The sequence below is a fragment of the Myotis nattereri genome, assembly GCF_964212035.1.
Source record: "Myotis nattereri genome assembly, chromosome: 6".
Classification (NCBI taxonomy): domain Eukaryota; kingdom Metazoa; phylum Chordata; class Mammalia; order Chiroptera; family Vespertilionidae; genus Myotis; species Myotis nattereri.
Window position 1 is genome coordinate 95,407,992 of NC_138081.1, and position 26,385 is coordinate 95,434,376.

Sequence of the window (26,385 nt, forward strand, 5' to 3'; positions counted from 1 at the left end):
CTTCCTCTGGAAATCATTCCTGATCTGCCCAACTCTTGAGGGTCACATATGTCCCTACTGCCATTTAAGGTATGTTTCTATGACGAGTGGCTGTCTCCTCTAAGATACTGTCAGCAGGCATGTGCCCTGACTGGGAACCGAACCGGTGGCCTCTTGGTTCATGGGTCGATGCTCAACCACTGAGCCACACCAGCTGGGCTTTGCTGTTTTAATTGGATGTTTTCTGCTACCTTATCTTCCAGACATTGATTTGATCAAGCACTTTACCTAATCTACTTTATTCTTTATTTCAGTTATTGTAGTCTTCATTTCTGACTGGTTCTCTTTTATGTTTTCCATCTCCATTTTTGTGTTTCCTGTCTCTGAAGTTTTCACTGAGACCACTGACCATCTTTATGACCAGTGTTTTGAACCCTACATCTGGTAGATTGCTCGTCTCCATTTTGTTAGCTTTTTTTTTTTTTCTGGAGTTTTGTTCTGTTCTTTCGGTTGGGACATGTTTCTTCGTCTCCTCATTGTGTTCGCCTCCCTGCATTTGTTTCTGTGTGTTAGGCAGAGTGTTGTATCTCCCAGCCCTGGTAGAGTGGCCTGTGTGCAGGTGTCCCATGGGGCGCAGTGGCGCAGTCTCCCTGGTCTGTTGAGTGAGCCCTCCCGTTGTAGTTGAGCCTTGATTACTTCTGGTATGTCAGGAGAGGGGTGACCCTCAGGCTGTTTGGTTGTGAGGCCTGGTTGTGACTACAGCAGAGGAGCTGTTGATAGGCAGGGTGGGGGCTGACCCTATGGCGCAGGATTCGTTTTCGTGTTCCTTTGTTGCCTGCTGAGTCTACCCTTTGGGTGTGGCATTTGTGGAGGAGGTTGGGTGATGTTCCGGGGGTCTGATGCGGGCCATTGGGTGTGTTGGTTCCGGAGCCTGTTGGGAGGCGCTTTGGTGCCGTCAAGGTCAGCTGCTGCCTGTGCCCTGCCCAGGCCACTTGGTATGAGCTGCCCAGTGATCTGCAGATGGTTGCCACTTGTGCTGGGCCTGGCTGAGCTGCAAATTGAGGGCAGCTGCCACTAGTGTTGGGCTTGTGCTTGCTTTGTGGGAGATAAGGGGCACCTGGAGACTAGATGCCGCTTGTTTGGGGTTTGTGAACCTTTGAGAGATTTTAGGAAAGTTCTCACCATGAGCCCAGACAGGCTATTTGCATGGAAAAGCCACTGGAAGCGGCTTGGGTGTGTCCGAGAGTTGGGTGGGGTGGGGTGTGGTCTCGGAGGGACCAGGGCAGGGCAAGCAGTGTCCTGAGGTTGACGGAGACTCAGATATGGCCAGTATGTAGGCTGGGTTGGGGGAGGGCTCCGAAAAGGAACAATGGCCTCTGCCAGCACTTCTGACTTGGAGAAAGGGCTCCTCCAGCCCTTGCCTAAAGCCAGACAATTCAGTTCCTCCCTACATGTCCCTGGTACCTTTCAAGCTGCTACCCCAGTGCTGGAGCTCAGAGGGAATTAGTCCGAGTAAAGTCAGAGCAGTCCCTTTAAGAGGAATGCCTGAGACTCCAGCAGCCCTCTGTCTCAGCTACAATCGCCACTGGGTTTTTGTTTGGTTTGGTTTTTTAACATACTTTTATTGATTTCAGAGAGGAATGGAGAGGGAGAGGGAGCTAGAAACATCAGTGATGAGAGAGAATCCTTGATTGGCTGCCTCCTGCATCCCCAGGCATGTGCCCACAACCCAGGCATGTGCCCCCAACCCAGGCATGTGCCCTTACTGGGAATTGAACTGTGACCCCCTGATGCTCAACCACTGAGCCATAGCGGCAGGGCAGTCCTCACTGGTTTTTTCCAGCCAGAAGTTATGGGGACTTCTCTTCCTGGCACTGGGACCCTGGGCTGGGGGTTCTTTTGTGGGGCTGGGACCCTCACTCCTCAGGGGTGACTTCCACGGCAGAGAGATTCCTCCTGATTTTTAACTTCCATATTTGAGTGGGTGACCAGCCCATTTTGTGTCTCCAATCTCAAGAGGGCTTCCTCTGATATCCTTAGTTATAAGACTTCTGTTCAGCTCGACTTCAGGTGGTTCTCAATGAGGGTTCTGTATTTTAGCTGTAATTTTGATGTGGTTGTGGGAGGAGGTAAGCACAGCATTTGCCTACTCCGCCTTCTTGACTGGAAGCCCAAAAGGATGTTTAAGTTTTAGAAGTATAGGATTGCTCCTAGTCTTTTTGTTAACAATTTCTAAATTGCATTGTGATCAGATAATCTGATTGATACTAATACTATATCTGAAAATTTGTTGAGGCTAACTTTGTACCCCGCATATTAGCAGAAATAGTCCACTTGTGCACTGTATATATATGTACATACAGTGTACATACCCTAATTGACACACGTGTGTACTCTGTGTGTGCCCGTTAAATTGAACTTACGTTAGTGATGCCTTTCACATCGTGTTCTTACGGACGCTTCTTGGTCCGGTGTGTCTAAGTGACTGTGTGCTTGATGGACATCTTAAAATGGTGGGTTTTTACAAATCTCTTGGGTTTAGAATTAGTATTCTCTTCCAGGGGACTTGAACTTTTTATTTTTATCATTATGAAGTAATGCTCATTATAATACTTTTTTTTTCTTAAAGACCATTTTGTCTAAAGTTAATGTGGTTTCATTGGTTTTCTTTTGGTAAATATTTGCCTGCTATAAAAGCCTGCAGCATAATTTTCCCCTTTTATCTAGTCTGGCAATGTTTGAAGCTAGAAAGTTTTCTCTGCTTTTATTTGTGTTTACTGATGTGTTTGGATTTCTGGCTACCATCTTATAGATTGATTGAACACCCCCCCCACCCCCAATTGAAACGCCGCCCCCCTTTTATTTTACTTCTTTTTCTTCCCCTTCTCAGCTTTTTGGAAGGTTTGTCTGACATACTGCCTTTTTTTCAGTGGTTATCATAGAATGTGTGTTGCCACTTCTAAGTTAAAGTCTGAAATTACTCAATATTATTGCCCTCTCTCCCCAAATAGCTAGTTATTGCCTGGTATTTGAATTCTCTCTTTTCCACCACAAATTATACATTATTTTAATTTTTCTTATAATTAACGTTTGTTTAGATTTCATCACATTTTACCATATTTGTGCTTACTATTCCTTTTTATATTCCAGTTCTTTCTGGGGTAATTTTCTTTCTGCCTAAAGTGAATTCTTTGAAATTTCCATTAGGGAAGATTCGGTGTTGATAAATTTCTTATGTGTGAAAATATATTTTGCCTTATTTTTGAAATGTAGTTTTCTAGGTTCAGATAGTATTTTCTCTTGGCATGTTCGAAGGTATTATTCCCCTGTTTTTACTCGCTTTCAAAGTTACTGCTAAGAAGTTAGCCATCTAAGATTGTTCCTTTAGAGATGGTCTGACTCTCCTCTGCCTGTTTTGAAGACCTTCTCTGTGTCTTTAGTATTTTGCAGTTTCACAGTGTGTGTCATGTGTGGATTTTATTTACACAGTGTGGGATTAATGGGTGTCTTGGATCTTTCAGGAGCTCTAGAGCAGTGCAGCTCAGTAGAACTTTCTGTGATGCTGCAAATGTTCTCTGTGCAGTCCTATATGGCAGCTGCCTGCCTCATGTGGCCAATAAGGACTTGAAATGTGGTCATTGTGACTGAGGAACTTTGTTTTGATTCTTAATTTAAATAGCCGTGTGTGGCTAATGGCTACTGTATTGGGAATCACAGTCGTAGAAAATTCCCAGTGATTATTATTTCATGAATATTGCCTCGCTCCTATTCTCTTTTTCTGGAACTCTAATTAGCATGAAAATGTCCAACAGACATATAATTTCTTTACTCTCAACCTGTTATGTTTTCTTTGTGTTGCATTCTGGATACAGTAAACCCTTGATTTTGCAGATCTCAATTTAATGGACTTCAGGTTTAATGGACAAAATTTCTGGTCCATATGTCTGTCATATGTGGAAATTAACATCCTGTTAATTTTGAAATGCTTTTAACCAAGATTAGCTTATAACTAAATTAACAGGGGGTTTTTTGTTATCAACTCACTGTTATTTTTAACAAATTTTAGCAAATAGGCCATATGTTGGAGAAAACACTGTAGTAACTTCACTGACATAAGTTATTATTACATATCTACACCTATAGTCTCATATTTAAATCCAAGAGTCACTACACTTATAAACGATGTTTGACAAATGATTAGCACGTGATCGTATTGCATCGCACTAGACTTTCTGCAGCAGTTTTAAAACGTGCTGGCTGGTTTTCTGACGTGCACTAAACCATGTCCCTGCCATGTGCATTTGCTTATTCTCCATGACTGGAGAATGCACACATTTGCTAGACCTATTCAGTATAAATTTAAAATTACAGTAATACATATAGAAAACTTTTCTGTGAAATCAAACTTTTCAAGCCTACACAATTTTAATTACACAAATGTGTCTACATAAGTAAAAACAGGTAAACTAACCAATTTGTCAATTTTTTAACATATGCATTCGGAAAACCTACTTTATTATGTAGCGTATTTTCTGTGATGCTACAGATGTTCCACATCTGTGCAGTCCCATATAACGGACTTTCGGCTTAACTAAGGCACCCCCTCGCCCGAGTTAGTCTGTTATACTGAGGTTTTATTTAATTTACTGTAATTTCTTTTGACTCTTACCCAACTGAAAAAAGGACAGGTCACTGCTCTTTTTTTTTTTTTTTTTTTTTTTTAAGTTGGGCCTAATCTGCTGTTTTATCCATACCGTTAGTTTTTAGTTATATTCTGGTTCTAGATATTATATTGGATTCTATTTCAAATCTGCTTGGTTATTCTTTATAGTCTCTCATTCTTTCCTCACATTTTTAAGCCTCACTTAAGCATAATAAGCATTTATAGTTTGTGTCTGGTAATTCTAATATCTGAGTTCTAATTTGACCATCTGTTTCTTCTGTTCATTCTCACTCATGGTGCCTTGTTTTCTGGTGTGTCTTATTATTTATTTTTTTCTATGAGTTGCTCATTTTCCTTGGAATGCCATCTGAGGGAATTTTAATATCTATAGTGAAGTCGCTCCAGAGAGAGTTTGTCTTTGCTTATGCCGATCTCCTGGGGACGCTACGTCCTCGGGGGCCCCTCTGACTTCATTCCTGGCTCCACGTTCTCCAGCCGTCCTGCGTAGCATGACTGTGGGCCTCAGAGCGCAGTGGAAATTCCCCCTTATTCCCCTGCTCTGTGTCAGTGGTAAGTTTCCTTGCTGTTCCCTTTTGCACAAGAGGTTCTTCTCTTTTACCCTAGGTTTTGGTCCCCGGGGGCCCCAGCTTCTAGCTCAGTACAGGAGTCCTGCCCTCCCCCAGTACAGCATTCAGAGTATAGATCCAGACAGGTCTCCAGGGTTTGGAGGAGACTCCTAGGGTAGAAGCTACCTCAGCACATCTTTCTCCCAGGGTTTCTGCTCTCACTTTCCCATGACCTCTCCAGATCCTTTTCTTTTGTGCTGACTCAGAAATGTGTTTTAAAAGGTGCATATTTGCCCTGACTGATTTGGCTCAGTGGATAGAGCGTCGGCCTGCGTACTGAAAGGTCTCAGGTTCAATTCCAGTCAAGGGCATGTACCTGGGTTGCGGGCACATCCCCAGTGGGGGATGTGCAGGAGGCAGCTGATCGATGTTTGTCTCTCATCGATGTTTCTAGCTCTCTATCCCTCTCCCTTCCTCTCTGTAAAAAATCAATAAAATATATATTTTTTAAAAAGGTACATCTGTGTGTGTGTGTTTTGCTTTTAATATTCAGTACTTCAGTGTTTCACTGTGATGGTGGTTAACGTATCAGCCTGCTGTGTTTGCCAAAACAAAATCCAAGTTAGAGCATCTTTATAATAGATTGTGAAGGAATAGAAGATGTGCACACAAAGGGTTAATCTATTTTTGGAAGAAAAAGACAAAGTTAAGCATTTTAATTGAAACCAAACCTGATGTCAGGTGATCAAAATAACAAACTGTGGGCATTTCACTTTCTAATTGGTACATCTTCTCCCCTTTTGATTTTTAAAAACACACCTGTTAGATTAGCCCATTTATTCATTTTTAGGCACTGTAAGTACAGTGCTTAAGGATGTTACTCAGCATGACTGAGTTCTTCTAAGCTGTTTTTAGTGTCTGAAAATCGAGTCAGGTAGTGGTATTACCTGCAGGGACAGGATCCAAAAGTCACCTGTTTGTGGTGCATGAAGTCAGAGAGCGGATAAGTTAACGAGGGCGAAAGATGCAGCTTTTTCTGGGCGCTATTACCCGTCCGTCATCACTCGCTGACTCCTTCATTTGAACGCTGAATGTCAGGCCCTCGGCTCCTGGATGTCACCTGACAGGCCTTGTCCTTGCCCTCAGAGGCACACACACCACCGCAGTTGTAGTGTCCTAGAGGAGTGGGGGCTCCTGGCGCCCCTCAAGCCAGCAAGGCTTTCAGAGGAGCGGAGTCTTGATTGTCTTTTCCCCTTTAATCCATTGCTTGGATTTAACCCTTATTCTATCACATCAGTCTCTTTTAAAGTACCTCGTTCATTTCCAGTCTGCAAGTCCAGCCTGTCCTGTGGGTCCCAAATACTCAATTTAACAGACATTGCAGTAGCTCCTGTGTGCCTCTTGCTGCTCGAAGTAAGGCAGCTACGGTTTGGATCCTTGCCTAAGAGAGGTGACATTCAGAAATTATTGAGCTATTTAAAATGTACCAGTTAAATGCCAGGTTATGTGTATTTTCTAATGCAGATTCACAGAAGAGGGCTTGAAAATGTAGAAATATGTGTTAATAGTCATTGTTTCTCTCATGGTGGCTGCCCTTAACTTATTTTTCAGCTTTTAGCCTGTCTTGTATTCTCAAGATTTTGAATAATGAATATTTATGGTTTTAGTAATAAGGAAGAAAACAAGTTCATTTTTTTTTAATTTAAAAACTTATTGTCACCAACCAGGCATCTAAAGCAGAATCCTAAACTTATCCACCTTCTGTTAATTTGTTTTGAATTTACTAAGATGAAAAAATGTTTTTAATTAATGCTTTTAATTTATAAGTGGCATGTCAACAGAAAAAGTAAAAAAAAATGCAAATAAATTCAGTATTACAAATAGAAACTTAGATATTTATTTTACTTAAGCACCATATTTTCTTACTTTCCAAAGGAGAAAAAAGTATTTTTTTAACTTTTAAAAACAACTGAAAACTTACTGAATAACCACCACTGAACCTGAGTGTCCTAAAAATTGCAGCTTTGTAAATATATTTGTAATTTTACCTGCCTCTCTGCACCCTTCTCTCAGAACCCGAGAGGAAGCAGAGCAGCTAATCTGTTGGTCAGCAACAGTGTTTTTGTTTTTGTTTAAGTCATTTCTGTACTTTCTTCACCTTCATGAGATTTAGAGTCAAGAGTTAAATTTAAGATTTTTTACAACCTTTTTGTTGTGTCAAAAATGAGTCTCTAATCTGTTTTCCTGCATTCACTATCATTGGAAACTTAGGAGTAAAAATGACTTTATGTCAGTAAAGAGGCCACAGCCCTTTTTTTAAAAGTCTATTTTGTGCTCCGGCCGGTGTGGCACAGTGGTTGAACGTCAACCTATGAACTAGGAAGTCACGGTTCAATTCCAGGTCAGGGCACATGCCTGGGTTGAGGGCTAGGTACCTAGTGTGGGGAGTGCAGGAGGCAGCCTATCGATGATTCTCTCTCTTCATTGATGTTTTTATCTGTCTCTCCCTCTCCTTTCCTCTCTGAAATCAATGCAAATATTTTAAGAAACAGCGCTTATAAACTGGGATCTGTTAGACCCCAAGATCTAGGGTCTACCTTGACTGTATTTGGGGAGCTTAAATAAGTTTTTCTAATTTCAAGTTACTCTTATGGAGGTGATGAACTTTTTGAACTCGTTTTTAAAAATATATTTGTATTGATTTCAGAGAGGAAGGGAGAGGAAGAGAGAGAGAGAAACATCAATGATGAGAGAGAATCATTGATCGGCTTCCTCCTGCACGCCCCACACTGGGAATCGAGCCCACAATCCAGGCATGTGCCCTTGACCAGAATTGAACCTGGGACCCTTCATTCTGCAGGCTGATGCTCTATCCACTGAGCCACACCAGCCAGGGCTTCAAACGGACTCTTATCCCAAACTTCACTGACCCAGTTTCCCAAATCTGGATATCTGGCAATTGAGTTTAATTCTTTTGCTATTGATACGGTGTGCCTTGCTAATTCTGGTAAATCACCTTTCATACATCAAAACAAGATAAAAATGAGTGAGAATGTTCGAGGCATAGAGGACAGGAGTGTGAATGAGATAAGAAGCACATTGGCATTGCTAGAAAATCTGGGGCATGATACCACTACATGTCTTTAGCTGGCCCATAACTCTCCTAACTTAAAGAATATTACAACTGTAAACCTACTTTGACAGCCCCTGCATTTACTTTCAGTATTTCCAGGAAATGTGATCTAAAATTTTCTATCAAATAGAATCCAAAATTTAGTATTTAAGAGATTTTAAAATTTTCATTTAAAAATTATTTTCAACTGATTTGACTGGGATATTCCTCAGATACAAAGTAAAAAGATGGTCTGTTAATCCTTTTGTAGTTCTCACATCAATTGGCTTAAATGGAGTTCGGGATTTTCGTAGTGTCACTTTAATTAGATAAAATCAATTAAGTTTCAAGAAGGGATGAAATAATACTTAAGTCTGATATAAAAATGAACAGAGCAGCACTACCTCCCCACAGTTAGCTTGGGCCAATAAAAGTAAGATCAACTCTTTAAAAATATGTCAGTTTAGGTGTGTTGAAGCCCTTCATTAGTTTTGCATCTCACTCAGCATAAATGCCAAAGCCCTGATCCTCATGCATAATTTCCTGTGACCTGGGAGCCATGCTGCTATCCCAGTGGGCTCAGGCTACACGGATGCATGGGCGGCAGGCATGCGCCCACTCGAGGGCAGTGCTGCTTCCTTAGCGGTCCCGGTCACAATGTTCTCATGGGCTTTAGAAGAGATGGTACCATCCTGGCTTAGGACTTCGAGATTTAATGAATTTTTATTCTTTTGATTGTAATTTTTTTGTATGAAATATATTATTGAAATTGTATATGATTTGTGGTTAAAACTTCCACGGCAGTGAGTTTTATTAAAGATATTGTCTAAACATTTGGCATGATTCAATATTTTTTATTTTAACTATTTATAAAAATTCCAACCATAGACAAAAGTAAAATAGTAAGTACATTGAGCCTCGTCTGTACATATCACCAGTCTGAATAATTATCAACTCCTGGCCCATTTTATTTCCTCTCACCTTCCTCTTCTATTTTCCCCTTCCTTCGTTATTTTGAAGCAAATTTCAGATATTACTTAATGATAAATATTTTAGTATATACCCTTAAAAATAAGATTTTAGAAACACAAAGAGTATTTGTTCTTTACTGTTTCAACTGGATCAGCTGCTGTTAGTAAATCAGTATCTGTGCTGTATCATGATGTATCAGAAGTGTTTCTGACATTTTCAGTGAAAATGGATCTTAAACAGTTATCTAAAAAAAAACAATGTAGTTTACTGAAATACTGTGGTATAAAGAAAACATCATAGCTCTTTAAATTTAGAGGATCTTACAAGTGTAGGGAGCCTAAAAGGGCTTACTGGTATTTGCAGTAAAACAACTAGGTTTACTGTAGAGATAGAAGTAAAGACAAGCATAGTCTCTGTCCTTGAGGGAATAAGAAAATAAAAGACAGTGACCAAATCATTAAGGCTCAGAGTAGCCTCTCCCCTGCTTTCTCTGCCTATTCCCTCCTTCCCCGCCTCCCCACTGGGCTTTGCTCTGCTGTGCATTCTGTTTATCACACCACTTTCTCTTGTAACTACTTCTCTTTCCCATCGGCCATTGAGGGTGGTGGCTCTTCCTCGCGTGTTTTCATATCCTGGCGTGATCAGTAGTAGCTGTTCAGTAGCTGATTTTTTGAGTAAGAGCTGCGAGCCACCTGGGTGTCCTGGAAAGGAAGGGCCCAGGCTTTACCCGGAGACAGTCCTGGATTGCAGTCTCGGCTTTACTACTTTTTAGCTCTTTGAGGGTAGGCAAACGAATCACTCTAATTATGCCAGAACCTATCCTGTTTCGTGCAGGGATGTTAAACTTCTAATGTGCAGGGTAGTCCCAAAATAAAGAATATAAAGAATTGCCCTTTGTTGGCCCCAATGCTAATTGCACCACTGTTGAGAAACACTGGCTGAGGCTAATCAGGCCTAGATCTGTCCCTGGAGCTGAACACGGTGTTACTTTGCAAAATGAGGGAGGGTTATCTAGTAGAGAGGGCAGCAGAGGGTGTGAAGGTTGTGAGCACACCAGTGTTGATTCCAGTGGTGTCACTCTAGGTGAGAAAAGAAAGTGCTCTGCTGGGGAGGGTGGTATTGTGGAGTGGGAGATAGGGTTAGATTTTTAGGATGGGGTTAGGTTTTGGAGGATCTAAACACCAGAAAATGAATGTGAACCTGATCCTAGATAATCAGGAATCATTAGGAGTTTTCCATATGTGGCATGATGCCTGTTTTATCAAGAGAGCCTTTGCCGGCAGTGTGCGGAGTTGACTGGGTGAGAGGAAACACCGTGGCCAGGTCAGTTAAGGGGTCAGGACAGGATCAGCCCCAGGGTAACTGACATCACAGAAGGTGTAGGGCTGAGAGCTGGGTTAAGCTTCCAGTTCTTCGTGTGTTGCTCATTCTACCTCCAGACAGGTGACTTCCTGCAAAACAGCAGTACCGCCTTCTTAGGGTTGTTCTGAAATCTGAGTAAGGACATGGCTGAGGTGCCTCATGCCTGAGATGCCTCGCCCACCTCGCTGTTCTTTCTGCCTGGCGGCTTTCCCTTTTGTGTGTTTGTTCGTGTGCAGGAAGGACTCACTGCAGAGGGAAAAGCAGATGCTGCCAAAACCTGGTCAGAGGCGCATTGCCAGTTAGGACCCCTCCAAGGAGCTTTTCTGGCTTCTCCATTTTCCCATGTAACGGATCCCTCATTCTGTAATCTTTTCCCATCTCCTGGTTGCCATTTAATCTAAATCTCTTCATTTGATTAAGTGTAATCCATTCTTCTGTTTTTGGTATAATAAACATTAAGTTAGCTCAAATTGTATTTTATTTTGCTAACTTAATTCTCTTTGGCAATCTTTTTTTTCTCTATCTTTAATCTTACCCTGTGATACCATAAAAGCCAGCTGTAGTTCTGTGGTGAGTTTTATATTAGCTGTATGAATCTAGAAGAGAAATTTCCCTAAAGAGGAACCACTGATAAAAATAAATCATAGGTAATGCCCTGGCCAGTGTGCTCAGTGGTAGAGCGTTGGCACACACACACCGAAGACTCCAAGGTTCGATTCCAGATCGAGGGCATGTACCTGGGTCGCAAGTTTGACCCCTGACCCCCGGGCTGGGTGCATGTGGGAAGCAACCAGTTTATGTCTCTCTCACATCGATCTTTCTCTCTCCCTCTCCTCCACTCTCTCTAAAAAGCAATGGAAAAAATATCCTTGGGTGAGAATTAACAAAAATTAAAAATAAAAATAAGTCATAGTTAAGAGTACTGGCCTTCATCCAAATATTCAGTTTAAAGCAGACACTCATATTCCTTGTGCAACCCAGTTATATGTGTCTTTATATAGATTATCTTAAGAAGAAGCATAGTCTGAGTAGTTTAATTGTATTTTTAACTTTTTTTTTAGTTTTTAAGTTACAGTTGCTGTGCAATATTTTATTTCAGGTGTACAACATAGCAATTAGACATTTATATAACTTACAAAGTGATCACTCCAATAAATCTAGTGCCCATCTGACAACATAGTTATTACAGTATTTTTGACTGTGTTCCAGATGCTGTACTTTACATCCATGACTGTTTTTTAAATACCAATTTGTACGTCTTTATTCCTTTGCCTTTTTCACCTATCCCCCAACCCTTTCCCATGTGGCAACCATCAGAATGTTCTCTGTAGCTAGGATTTGTGTGTTTTTGTGTGTTCGTTTGATTTTTAGATTCCATATATAAGTGAAATCATATGGTGGTTGTCATTCTCTGACTTAACTAGGTGTACTGGTTAATAATGCAGATTTTTTTCAATAGATGGAGTTACACATATCTTGATATATATGTGATTTGATATGTATGCTATTTTGTTGTATTGACAACAAGCTTCAAAACTGCATGTGTCAAATTTGCTGAAGGTGTTAACATCATAGATATTTTTACACTTAAAAATATCGAATTTTGTGCCAAAAAAAGAGCATTAGCGGGAAGTTTTAATTCATTACTTTATGTTGAAGAAAAGTGCTGCTGAATACTTCGGGAAGCTTATGGTGAACATGCTCCATCTCAAGGTCCTGTGAGCGCGGGTGTAAACGCCTTAAAAGTGGTGATTTCCATGTGAAAGACAAAGAACGCCCAGGGCACCGGAAAAGTCTGAGACCCACAGTGACAGGCGTTATCGGAGGAAGGTGCGTGTCAGACTCAGAAACAGCTTGCTGAAAGATTAAACGTTGCTCAGCAAACAATTTCCGGTCATTTACAAGCAATGGGGAAGATTTTAAATAAGGAAAATGGCTGCCACATCAACTGAACGAAAGACAAATGGAAAACTGAAAAGTCATCAGTAAAATGTTGCTTCAATGGCACGAAAGAAAGTCTTTTTTGCATGGAATTGTGACTGGCGATGAAAAGTGGATTTTGAGAATCCCAAACGCACAAAATCATGGGTTGATCCAGGTCAACCAACAACATCAACTGCAAGGCCAGATCGCTTGGGGCAGAAGACAATGCTCCACGTTTGGTGGGATCAGGAAGGTGTGGTGTAGTATGAGCTTCTAAAACCGGGTGAAACCATTAATTTTGATCATGAAATGACCAGAATGTTCCAGAAGACCCGGCAAAGTAATTTTGCTTCATGATGATGCACCATCACACACTTCAAAACCAGTGCAGGAGGCAGCTGATCGATGTTTCTCTCTCATCGATGTTTCTGACTCTCTATCTCTCTCCCTTCTTCTCTGTAAAAAATCAATAAAATATATTAAAAAAAAAAAAGACACGTTAAAAGATCTTGCCTGGGAAGTATGAACCCACCCTCCATGTTCACCAGACCTTGCTCCTTCAGATGACCACTTGTTCCGATCGATGGCACACGCACTTTCTGAGCAGCACTTCAAAACATATGAAGAAGTGGAAAATTGGGTCTCTGAATGGTTTGCCTCAAAACAAGAAAAGTTCTATTGGGACGGTCTCCACCAATTACCTGAAAGATGGGGAAATGTGTAGCTAGCGATGGACATTACTTTGAATAATGCACTTTTGATGTTTCTCTTGAAATTACCGTGTTTTCTTTGATTACAAAATCCACTATTATTAACCAGTACACCTAGTATTTCTCTTCGCATAAAATCCTCTAGGTTATCCATGTTGTTGCAGATGCAAAATTTCATTCTTTTTTTATGGCGGAGTAATATTTTATTATGTATATGTACCACCTCTTCTTATCCATTCATCTATTGATGGACACTTAGGTTGCTTCCATATCTTGCCTATCTTAAATAATAAAAGGCTAATATGTAAATCGACTGAACGGTGGACGACGGGTCGCTATGACCTGCACTGACCACCAGGGGGCAGACGCTCAACGCAGGAGCCGGGCTTACGGCTGACGAGCACAGCGGCAGTGGCAGTGGCAGGCGCCTCTCCCACCTCCATGGCAGCGCTAAGGATGTCCGGGGAGCGGGCCTCTGCCGTCAGTCGGACATCCCCCGAGGTCTCCCAGACTGTGAGAGGGCACAGGCCAGGCTGAGGGACACCCCCCCCCCCACACACACACACCAGTGCACAAATCTCATGCACTGGGCCTCTAGTTGTAAATAATGCTGCAGTGAGCATATGAATGCATATGTCTTTTTGAATTAAGTGTTTTGAGTTTCTTCAGATAAATATCCAGAAGTAGAATTGCTGGGTCTTTATCTCTTGTTACAGCCTTTTTTAAAAGTCTGTTTTGTACCCTGGCCTGCATGGCTCGGTGTTTGAGTGTCGACCTATGAACCAGGGGGTCACGGTTCGATTCCCAGTCAGGTCACATACCCAGGTTGTGGGCTTGATTCCCAGTATGGGGATGCAGGAGGCAGCTGATCAATGATTCACTCTCATCATTGATGTTTCTATTTCTCCCTCTCCCTTCTGCTCTGAAATCAATAAAAATATATTAAAGTCTATGTTGTCTGGTATAAGTATTGCCACCCCAATTTTTTATTTATTTATTTATTTTATTTATTTTTTCTTGTTTAAAGTACTACAAATAGTAGTACATATGTCTCCTTTTTTCCCCATTGACCTTCCCCCGGCCTCCCCTACCCCCCCGGCACATGCCCTTACCCCACCCCCCAGTGTCTTGTGTCCATTGGTTATGCTTATATGCATGCATAAAGTCCTCCTATTGATCTCTCCACCCCCCCCCCAACATTCCCCAGCCTTCCCACCATAATTTGACAGTCTGTTAGACGCTTCTCTGCCTCTGTATCTATCTTTTTGTTCATTATCCATAGATGAGTGAGATCATGTGGTATTTTTCTTTCACTGCCTGGCTTATTTCACTTAGCATAATGCTCTCCAGTTCCATCCATGCTGCTGCAAATGGTAAGAATTCCTTCTTTTTTATAGCAGTGTAGTATTCCATTATGTAGATGTACGATAGTTTTCTAATCCACTCATCTGCTGATGGGCATTTAGGCTGTTTCCAAATCTTAGCTATGGTAAATTGTGCTGCTATGAACATAGGGCCACCCCAGTTTTTTTAAATTTATTTTTATATTCATGAAATATCCTTTTCCATCTCTTTGTGTTCGGTCTGTGTGTATCTTTATATCTGAAGTGAGTCTCTTGTAGGCAGCATATATAAGGGCCTTGTTTTCTTATCTATTCAGCCACCCTGTCTTTTGATTAGAATATTTAATTTGTTTACATTTAAAGTACTTGTTGATAGATTATAGTAATTGACATTTTATTATTTATATTTTCTTATCTTGTTTTCTTCTAAAAGATGTCCCTTTCACATTTCTTACAATAGCGTGGTGGTGATAAACTTTTAATGTTTTCTCATCTGAGAAGCTTTTTATTTGTCCTTCAATTCTAAATGATAGCTTTGCTGGGTAGTTTGTTGTCTTGGTAATAGGTCCTTCCTTTTCATTACTGTGAATATTTCATCCCAATCTTTTCTAGTCTGCAAAGTTTCTGTTGAGAAATTATGTGACAGTCTGGAAGATCCCTTGTAGTTAACTGCTTTCTTTTGCTGCTTTTCAGATTCTCTCTTTGTCTTTAACCTTTGGTTTCTTTAATTATGCTGTGTCTTGGTATGAGCCTCTTTGGCTTCATCTTATTTGGGACTCATGCACTTCCTAGGCTTGTGCATGCTGCTGCCTTGGCCAGGTTAGGGACGTTTTCCGTCATCATTCTTCAGGTAGGTTTTTAGTTTGTTGCCGTTTCTTTCCTCCTCCTGGTACTCCTATGATGTGAAAGTTGGTGTGCTTGATGTTGTCCTAGCAGTTCCTTATGCCATCTCCATTATTTTGGATTCTTTCTGCTGTACTGATTGGGTGTTTTCTGCTACCTTATCCTCCAAATCGCCGATCCTGTCCTCTGTTTCATCGAATCTGTGGATTTTCTCTAATGTAGTCTTCATTTTAGTTACTGTATTCTTCATTTCTGATTGGTTATTTTTTGTTTCTATCTCCATTTTTTATGTTTGCTATCTCATTGTTGAAATTCTCCCTGAGGTCATTGAGCATCCTTGGGATTTTGGATGAATTGCAATTTATTTATAAACAGACATCTTTATGGTGTTGCACCTTATTCTCAGGGACATGGTGTGATATATTGATAGGCTTTCTTCAGTAAATTCTTTATGCTTTTGGTTATCTCTTCTTTTCTATTTTGTTTTTGTTGCTATTGGGAATATCCTTCCTATTATTTTTTTTATCAAAGTATTTACAGGGAAACTTGATTTTTGCCTATTTATTTTAAAATTGATCTAGTTAAATTACTACTGTTCTAATATTTTTTTAAATGACTGAGGGTGAGGGAGTCCTTGTGGACATCATAATTAACATTGCTGGATAAACTCTTCCCACCATACACACTACACAGGAGTGGAGGTGTTGTTGGGGTTGACAACCCCAACCCCCAGGTGGATCTGGTTCTTGAGCGATGTGGTGTAGTAACAGATTCCAGAACCACCTTTTGTGGGAATAAGTAACCTGGCCCTCAGCTCTTTCCCTTGAGCTCCAAGGCTAGTTCCAGAGCCTTTGGTGGCTGGAAAGAGGAAAGCTATACGATGATTTTTAGCATATGCAATATGTGTGTGGGTGTGTATTTAAAAAATCCAAAGGTTACAACCACTAACATTTGGTGGGCTCTGTGTGCCAGCCACTGTTCTAAGTGCTTTATATTTATTACCCTATTTATCATTCGTGTCACAAGGCTTATGCTGTTATCCTTATCTTATTCTTGAGGAATTTCAGACAGAGACTTTTAGCTTTAAGGAATTCAGCCTAGTTGAACCTGCATGGTCTGGTTTCAAAGCCAGCTTAATTGCTGTGTTGCCAATAATTACATTTCCTCCCCTTTTGTGGGAGGAATGGAAAACATTCAGTACACAATACTGGGGCCTGGGAGGTGGCAGCTTAGACAGACACTGTTACTGGGAGTGCATATAAGTTCTCTACCAATCATCTTTGGGGTTCGAAAAGCGTGTGTGTGTGTGTGTGTTTTACCATGTACATGTTTTTTTACAATCAGGAAAATAATAAAGCTATTTTAATTTGGGGTGGGAGTGAAGTTATTTTCTTAACCACAGCGAGGTAGGTTTTCGTGTGCTTTGCCCTGGAGGTTAGTAGTAACCTTGCCAGTGTGATAAGGAGAAGGTGAATATGCTGATGAAGAGAACTAAGAGTGAATGGAATATGACCTGTGGAAGAGTATATGTACTGTGGTTGTCAGTGGTTTTGTGTTTGTGTGCAAACATGTGTCAAATGCATAATGTTTTGAAGGTACTTTAAGGTACTTTCAGATCTGTTAGCATTTGTATCCTTTGGCAAAGAGGAACATTTTTTAACTTCTCATTTTTTAACTTCATTATATTGCTTTTGTCCTTGTTGTGAAAGTATATTATGTTTATATACAGTGAAAACCACAGTACTCAGAATGAGAACTGCAGGAATATATAGCCCTTAATACAGATTCTGCCTTCTAATCATCTTTTTTTTTCTCATTTATTTTTTTAATCCTCACCTGATATGTTTTTATTGAATCTTAGATAGAAACATCAATTGGTTGCCTCCCCTACAGCCCCCAATGGGGTGATCAAACCCGTAACCTAGGTATGTGCCCTGACTGGAAATTGAACCCATAACCTTTTGGTGTACGGGACAATGCTCCAATAACTGAGCCACATGGGCCAGGGCTTGAATAGATTCTTGAATGAATTATTAAACATGCTACTTGTGAACATTTAAAGAAATAGACTAACTTTATTTTCTTCTTTGGAAATTGTAAGAGTACCATACCCAAAACATGGTAATTAATTGGAGAATTTCTTATCTCTAGCGGCTCTCTTGGCTCCCTGGCTACCATATTTTAACAGTTTATTAATGAAGCAGGTCAAACTATGGAAAGCATGCTTATCCCGGGCTTTCTGATGACTCAGCAGGAAAGGATAAGGGATAAATTAGTGGCTTCAGAATTCAGAAAACTCATTAGTAGGTAGAAGCAGTGGGCTGAGTCTAACAGGATGAAATCGTAGAGATATTTAAAATTCTGTATTTGATTCAAAATAACAGAATAAGCACAAGCCAGAATTTAAAGTGATTGAAATCATGGATTGATATGAACTGAAAAGCATTGAAGCCTTAACATTTATAATAGGGACAAATACATCTATATTAATGATGTAATACAATAATGCTCTCAGGGTCTATTAGAATGCGTTCTGGTTCTTACTTAAGCTGTAGGAGAATAATTGATCCTCCAAAATATACAAACAAAATGAAAACAGACTCATAAACACAGAGCAGCATACTGGTGGTTGCCAGAGGGGAGGAAGCTTGGGTGTTGGGTGATAAAGGTGAAGGGATTAAGAAGCACAAATTGGCAGTTACACAATAGTCACAGGGGGGTAAAGTGGAGCATAGGGAATAGAGTCCCTAATACTGTACTAACTGGGTGTGGTGCCAGGTGAGCACTTGAAATATCAGGGGGACCACTTTATGAAGTATGTGATTGTCTAACTGCTATGCTGTGCACCTGAAACTAACACGCAATAATATTATATGTAAACTAATTGAAAAGTAAAATGTACAGTTCTTTAGAAAAGAGAGAAAACAAGAAAAGAAAGAAAGAAAGAAAGAAAAGAAAAGAGAGAGAAGAGAAGAGAAGAGAAAAGTTGCTCCTCTAGGCTGAACATTCAATTATTTTTTTGTTGGCCTATTATGCTCATTTAGGGATGTGCCTTTGAAATATTTGTTTTCTCCAAAATTATCCTCATTTCTAATTTTTAAGAGACAACTCTAGATTTAAAAAAGTATTGATCAGTGTTTTAAATAACCCTACAATGTTTATATACATTTTTGCCTTGGATAAATGTTTAGTAACATTTATTTTTAAAAAATATATTTTATTGATTTTTTACAGAGAGGAAGGGAGAGGGATAGAGAGTTAGAAACATCAATGAGAGAGAAACATCGATCAGCTGCCTCCTGCACACCCCCCACTGAGGATGTGCCCGAAACCAAGGTACATGCCCTTGACCAGAATCGAACCTGGGACCCTTGAGTCTGCAGGCTGATGCTCTATCCACTGAGCCAAACCGGATAGGGCATGTTTAGTAACATTTAAATGTGTAAGAGCTTCCAGTTTTTGTTTTTGTTTTTGGCATTCTGTTTTACCGAGTTGTAAATTTGGTAAAGAGGCTTTGGTATTCTGTATTTGGGGATTAGTTGGAGTTAGTGGGATTAAAAAAATTGTTAACTGGGATTCTTAAGGAATAATAAGAAAACATCTGGCTCTTGTCAGCACACCAGACCCCTCCCTAGGAAGCTTGCTGTGCTGAGGGGTGTGTCCTGGCTCTGGGACCCTCCTGACAGGGGAGGACCCGCCTCACCCATTTTTCTCATGTCTGCCCTCTTTGCACGACGGATTGAGATTGGTATGACATGTTTTTGAAAAATATTCCACAACATGACAAGCAGAATTCTTGTACTTTTGCAGCTGTAGGAGAAACACCCCTCAGCACAGTTTTGTTGTGCTTGAAATGACCTAAGGAAAACGAATGCTCCCAGAATCTCTGCCTGCAGTCCATTCTTCCCATCCCCTTCCCAGCCTCTCCGTAAAGATGGAAGTAAGGAATCAGGTGCCATTTCTTCACTGACACACTATGCACTGCCATTTGTTTCTTTCCAACATTTTATCATGAAAACTCTCAAACATGTAGAAAAGTTGAAATCATTTTTCATTGAACACCATAAACCCACCATCTAGATTCTATAAATAGCATTTATTATACCTGCTTTATCACATATTCACCCATCAGTCCATCTTATTATTATTTTTTTCACATGCATGGTTAGTGTTTTATTCTTTGAAGAATGGTTCTGAAAGGTAAAGTTTAAAATTGTTTTTATAAAGATATGTTGTAACATATGTAATGACTGTTCACTCTACAAAATCTTGATCGTAGAGCTTATAATACACCTGGTTGGCAGTAGCACCCAGATTTTCCAAATTGTCAGTCATCATTTTTCTCTTGTCTGCGTAGACTTCTTCTCGTTAGCTGCTTTCTGCTTTTGTTGCATGATCTCAGAGTCTCTCTGTTTGCTCTGAGAGGCAGTCAAGCTATCCTCTTTTCTTTTTCCCTTGCTAATTTCCTGGGATTTCTTCATGTTTTTCTGGCGGGCAAGTTCTCGTTGATGTCCACCGTCCCTCTCTGCTGTCCCCGCCGGCCCCTGGCTCCGCGCCTGCCGGCCGCTTCCCCAGCCTGTCCGCACACTCACGGGCCATGCTGAGCACCGCACCGAGCCCAGAAGAGCACATCTTATTATTTTTGATGTCCTTGAAAATGAGTATTTAGGTTTTTCCCTTGTCTTTTATTACTAGCTGTGAATGCTTAATCCTTGTGATAAGGATTTCAGGCATCGTTAAGCTAGTGTGAGAAGGCGCACTGGCGAGCTCGGAGCCTCGCACAGGCCTCAGCCTACGGGAGGTGTGCGGTAGATATTCGTGAAGTGAATGCCGTTCCATCCGCCCTGTTTGACTAGCCCTGGAGGTAAACTTCAGTTTGCCTCTTAGGACAGTTACTTTAAAAATAAACCATATATCTCTAGATGTGGGTGAGCCTCGATTTATAAGATGGACTTCTTTTTGTGAGACAGTCCGTGAAAGGCATTTCTATAGCATTTGAAATGGTTTAAAAGGGGGTTTTGTTTGTTTGTTGTTAGTCATCACCTGAGGATATTTTCCCATTGATTTTTAGAGAAGGTGGAAGGGAGGGGGAGAGACACATCATCGCTGCCTCCTGCACACACCCTGACAGGGACCAGGGATCGAGCCTGCAGCCGAGGCGTGTGCCCTTGACCAGAATCAAACCCAGGACCCTTTAGTCCATGGGTTGATGCTCTATCCACTGAGCAAAACTAGCTAGGGCAAGATATATATATTTTTATCTATAATACACATGCATTTTTTTCAACAGTGATTCTCTCAGAATACATGTGTGGCAATATTCCAAGGAACTCACATTTCTGGGTTGGCGCCTCAAGGATCCTCTTTGAACCCTCAGATGTTTTCTGAGAAATTAAGATTTCATTGCAGGAAAATGTTTGAAAATTACTGGCCAGTCTCCACAGCCCTATGAGTCATTGTACAGTGGGTAATACTGTAGAACAAGAATGCAGTGTATATCCTGCATTCTGAGTTTACTTGTCTGGGAAAATGCAGTATCAGGATTCATCCCAGTGGCTCTAGATAAAGAATGTTGAGAGTTTTAGTTTCAAGGGAAAACTCTAAAGATGTCTGACTTGCAGTTGTTTCCATATTTGTGTCTCTGTATTTCTCTTTGGTCCCTGAGAGTGAGTTCCCATAATGAACAATGTCTGGATTGCTACTTCTTACCTCCTGGAAAGGAGGGGCATCCCTTTTTCCCCTGGATGAAATGGGTGTGTTTTGAGGACTTTTGGGGGGCCAGTCTCTAAATGCAGAACTTCTCCTGTTTCCAAAACAGAGCTGGACTCTGAATCATTTTGGTAATATGCCTCCTTTCTCCCCAAACATGGTGGCCACTGTCATGTGGTGTCTGTTCATACCAGCATGTATACAAAAGGAACTTAAAGGTTGTTGGTTTTTTTTACTAAGTTTACATTTGTAACTTCTTTTCCTTTCCACTCCCAACAGGCTCGGGTTTTGTATGATTTTGCTGCCGAACCTGGAAATAATGAACTGACAGTCAGTGAAGGAGAAATCATCACAATTACAAATCCGGTAAGAGAACTATTGCATTTATTTATTTATTTTAATGTATTTTTATTGATTTTTTACAGAGAGGAAGGGAGAGAGATAGAGAGTTAGAAACATCGATGAGAGAGAAACATCGATCAGCTGCCTCCTGCACATCTCCCACCGGGGATATGCCCGCAACCCAGGTACATGCCCCTGACCGGAATCGAACCTGGGACCTTTCAGTCCGCAGGCCGACGCTCTATCCACTGAGCCAAACCGGTTTCGGCAAGAACTATTGCATTTAAATCGAATTGTCCCTTAAGGACTTATTTTTAAGATTTTATTTATTTATTTTTTTTGTTAATCCTCACCAGAGGATGTTTTTTCCATTGCTTTTTCAGAGTGAAAGGTGGGGGGAGTGAGGGAGGGAGGTTGAGAGAGACAGACAGAGATAGAGAGAAATCAGTGTGAGAAAAACACATCGATTGGTTGCTGCCCTGACTAGGAGTGGGGAGGGAACCCGCAACCCAGGTATGCGCCCTTGACCGGAAATGGAGCCTGGGACCCTTCGGTGTATGGGCTGAGGCTTTAACCACCGAGCAACACCAGCCAGGGCAAGAATATTTTATAAACATGGAGTAAGTCAAGTCCCCTACAGATAGCTGGGTAGGGTTTCATCAGATAGAAATCGTAGCCGGATTCCAGCCAGATCAAAGGTGCTGAAATTAGAAAGTACTCAGTATTTCTTAGAAGTAGCAGCAACATACTGACAACCTATGCGTCAGGTGTTTGGCTAAGTTCTGTGCCTATTTTCTTTATTGTATTTTCCCCATGAACTCTATGAGTCAGTATTTTTCATCTCTTTTTGCAAATGAGGGTGATGAGACTTAGAGAAGTTAAGTAACTTGTCCAAGGTCATTCTGCTTTTAAGTGACAAAACAAGGGTTCAAAGCCACATCTGTTTGGCCTCTAAGCTTCTGCTTTTCTTCTCTGCTGGGGACACTGCATGGATACCAGTGTCCCAGGAGCACAGGTATGTACAGACCAGTAGGAGACAGGCTAGGAAAATGGGCTCTTAGAGCCAAAGCAGACAGGACTTGTGTGCCAGGCCCTACACAGATTCTGGGCTTCATTTGTTAAGTAGTGGATTCATTTAAGGGTTTTGCTTGTTTTTTGTGATTGGTGGTGTTGACAGGGAGACATGATGAGACATGCACTTTGAGGAAAATAATCTAGTAGAGGTATATGGAATGAATTGGAATCGAGGGACATGACTTTGAGTCATAGCAATAAAAGTTGAAAGAAAATTGATATAGGAGGCTGTGGAGAGTCAGACCCAGGGGACTTGGGCCTGATTAGATACTGTTGGTGAGAAGAGAGTCAAGGACCCCTGAGGTTTTGTCCTTTACGCCTAAGGCTTATTAATGTATGTAAGTCAGGAAGAAAGATGGAGTGAGTTTACTTTAGATATGTTGAGTTTTGCCGGGAGCTGGTCCATGCTTGCTGTTTCAAGGGACCTGGCATATATGGCATACTGTTCTTAATATGTTTGCTCACCTTCTTGGCACTATGTGTTTTAACCAAGGTCTCTGAGAAAGGTTGTTTCCCCAGGTAGGGATTTTCCCCTGAAGTTAGGGAGGGAATAAAACCTCTTAACTAAGTGCCAGGTGGGTAATTAATCACTTTAACTACGAACAATAATGCTTAAGCTACATAATCTTTACTCCCTGGAATGGAGATAAGAAACGCCCTAACCTTTGTAATAGAGATTGATAGGATTGAATCAACTGGTATAAATACAGATGTAACAAGACAGCAAGAGAAAGAGAGAGAGACAGAACCTAGGCACAGAACCTACACAGAACGTTCTCTAGAGACAGAATAACTTCACTGGAGAGAACATGGCAAAAGATCCTGGACAGAAACTGGCCTCAGAACCTAGAGACAGAACCTAGCGAGAGAACTTAGCAAAAGATCCTGGACTGAACCTGACTACAGAAATTGGCAAGAGAACCTGACTAGAACCTGATGACTGAACCTGGCTGGAGAACCTGGACAGAACCTGGCTGGAGAACCTAGCGAGGGAACATGGCTACAGAGCCTGGCTGGAGAACCTGGAGAACCTAGCAAGAGAACATGGACGCAGAACCTCTCTGGAGATCCAGACCAGAACTTGGCTGGAGATCCTGGCTAGGCTGCTGATCAACTGAACGCTGTTTCCGTGTCATTCCTTCTTCGCCGACTCCGTCCACACCTTTGGGGACCCCTGGACCCGCTGGTGTTGGACCCCAGCAGAGTTTAAAGAATAGAAAATAATTAACGGGGGCTGCATCAGTTTAAGAGTGGAAATGCAGAGCTGGAGAGGAGGCTGGAGATGGGCTGGCTCCCTGGACTCTCCGACAGGAAGGCCGAGGGCACTCAGGAGAAGGAAGGAGATGCAGGTGTTCCACCAGGAGGGGGAGGACTGCAGCACAAAGAGCGGGGAAGGACGGGGATGCCCGAGAGGAGGATGGTGGTTTCTTAATAGTGATAGTATTTTACACCTATTTTAAAATCTGCCTTAGGTACAAAAATGAATTACTAGGTAGAAAAAGTATATGTGGTTTTATAAAATACTAGTAGCCCTGCGCCAGTAGCTCACTGCCACTCTCCAGTAGCTCTCTGCTCGCCTCCCCACCCTCCTGTAGCTCCTCCCGCCCCCCTCCCCCTTGGCCCCCCCTCATAGCTTGCTGCCCTGCCCCCTCCTGTAGCTCTCCACCGCCCGCTTGTAGCTCGCTGCCCCGCCCTCCTGCTGATCCATGATCCAGTTGTTACACGGTTGGTCATTACGCTTCATGGCGTAATGACCATTTGCATATTACATCTTTATAATATAGGATGCTAGGTGTATATAAGTAAATGGATTCTATTTTTAAATCATTGATGAAATTTTGATTCTTTTATCTACCTAATTTTTTTAATGAAGACATATTCTTCATATCTTAGAAAAATAGTAATGTCTTTAAGTTGCTGTTGTCAAAAATGGACAGAGTTGTGGCTTAGAGTAATTTTTTTAAAAGAATGAAAAGTGTTTTATCTAGATTCAGGTAATTTTTTAAAAATATATTTTATTGATTTTTTTACAGAGAGGAAGGGAGAGGGATAGAGAGTTAGAAACATCGATGAGAGAGAAACATCGATCAGCTGCCTCCTGCACACTCCCTTCTGGGGATGTGCCCGAAACCAAGGTACATGCCCTTGACTGGAATTGAACCTGGGACCCTTGAGTCCACAGGCCGCCGTTCTGTCTGCTGAACCAAACTGGTTAGGGCAAGATTCAGGTAATTATTATATAACTAAGGCCCAGTGCACAAAATTTGTGCACAGGCCGGCGGGCTGTCCCTTCAGCCCAGCCTGCACCCTCTTCAATCCGGGACCCCTCGAACATCCCTCTCACAATCCTGGACTGCTGGCTCCTAATTGCTCACCTGCCTGCCTGCCTGGCCGCCCCTAACTGCCCCTGCCCCCCCACCAGCCTGGTCACCCCCAACTGCACCCCCAACCCCCACTGTCCTGGCCACCTCTTACTGCCCCCCTGCCAGCCTGGTCACCCCATGCAGCCTGCTTGTTCAGTCGTTTGGTCATCCCTCACTAACCCCCCCTGCCCGCCTGGTTGTAGGCAGCCATCTTGTGAGGGCCAATTTGCATATTACCTCTTTATTATATAGGATTAGGGCATAATTTATGAACTTAAGACAACTCTTACTATTTTAAGGGGGGAAAGTGGGTTTTTGCTGAGAATAATAGATTGAAACACAGGAATCCTGGTATAGAGTACTTTATTATTTATTTTATTAATATTATTTATCAGAGGAGCTAACTAAGGAACCCATGGATCAATTAGTTAGCTTTTCCTAAATAATAGGCAATCTCAGAGCTTAGTGACTAAAACAGACAACCATTTGCTGTTGCTCAGGAGTCTACAAGTCAGCTGGATAGTTCTACCAGCCTGGGCTTCTTCGTGAGCCTGAGGTCACCTGGCACTGGGCTGGGCCCCTGGGTGACATGGTTTCACTCACTCACGTATTCATGAGCCTGAGGTCACCTGGCACTGGGCTGGCCCCCTGGGTAACATGGTTTCACTCGCTCACGTATTCGTAAGCCTGAGGTCACCTGCACTGGGCTGGGCCCCTGAGTGACATGGTTTCACTCGCTCACGGGACTGGAGTGTTCCTGCTGGGGGCAGGCTGGCTTTAGATGGGGCAACAGGCAGATTGGGCCTTGTCTTTGTCATCTAGCAGCGCAGATGTGTTCACGTAGCAGCTCTGTTAGGGGAAAGCAGTCTGAAGTGTGCAAAGCCTCTGGAGCTCACTGCACCGTTTCCACCTCACTCTGTTGACCAAGAGGCCACAAAGGACAGCGCCAGTTCTAGAGGTGGGGCGTGCATTCTGCTTCTTGCCAATCAGAGCTGCAGATCATTTTTGTAATCTGCCACAGACCATAAATAGGAAGGAATCACAAAATGATGGCATTCTGTGAATAGGCTATTTACAAATCTTTGATCACTTATTGTTGAAGTTTGATACTTATTGTTTTTAGGTGATATTATTTTCTGGAGTAAAGAGAAGGCTTAATAATTTAAAATTTTGAATTGTGTTCTCACATATATAACAATTCCCAAAATAAAAATTTTGCAAGAAATTCTAACTATATTCTTTCTTTCCATTTTTTGTTTGTTTTGTTTTGTGTGTTTTGTGTGTGTGTGTGTTGTTTTTTTAACTTTCTTAGGATGTTGGTGGAGGATGGCTGGAAGCAAAAAACAGCAAAGGAGAACGAGGTCTTGTTCCCACAGACTACGTTGAAGTAAGAACTTACCGCCATTTATCAACTAAACCTTGTC

The 26,385-nt window shown here is 41.6% G+C and overlaps 1 protein-coding gene across 1 annotated transcript in view; it reads left to right on the forward strand.

The window, feature by feature from the left end:
- SNX9 (sorting nexin 9) overlaps window positions 1-26,385 on the forward strand; it is a gene marked incomplete at its 5' end in the record, with an annotated part of 70,421 nt that overhangs the window by 3,580 nt on the left and 40,456 nt on the right. The window contains 2 exon segments of the mRNA XM_081093578.1: window positions 21,462-21,548; window positions 26,274-26,348. Coding sequence (XP_080949704.1) covers window positions 21,462-21,548; window positions 26,274-26,348 — 162 coding nt within the window.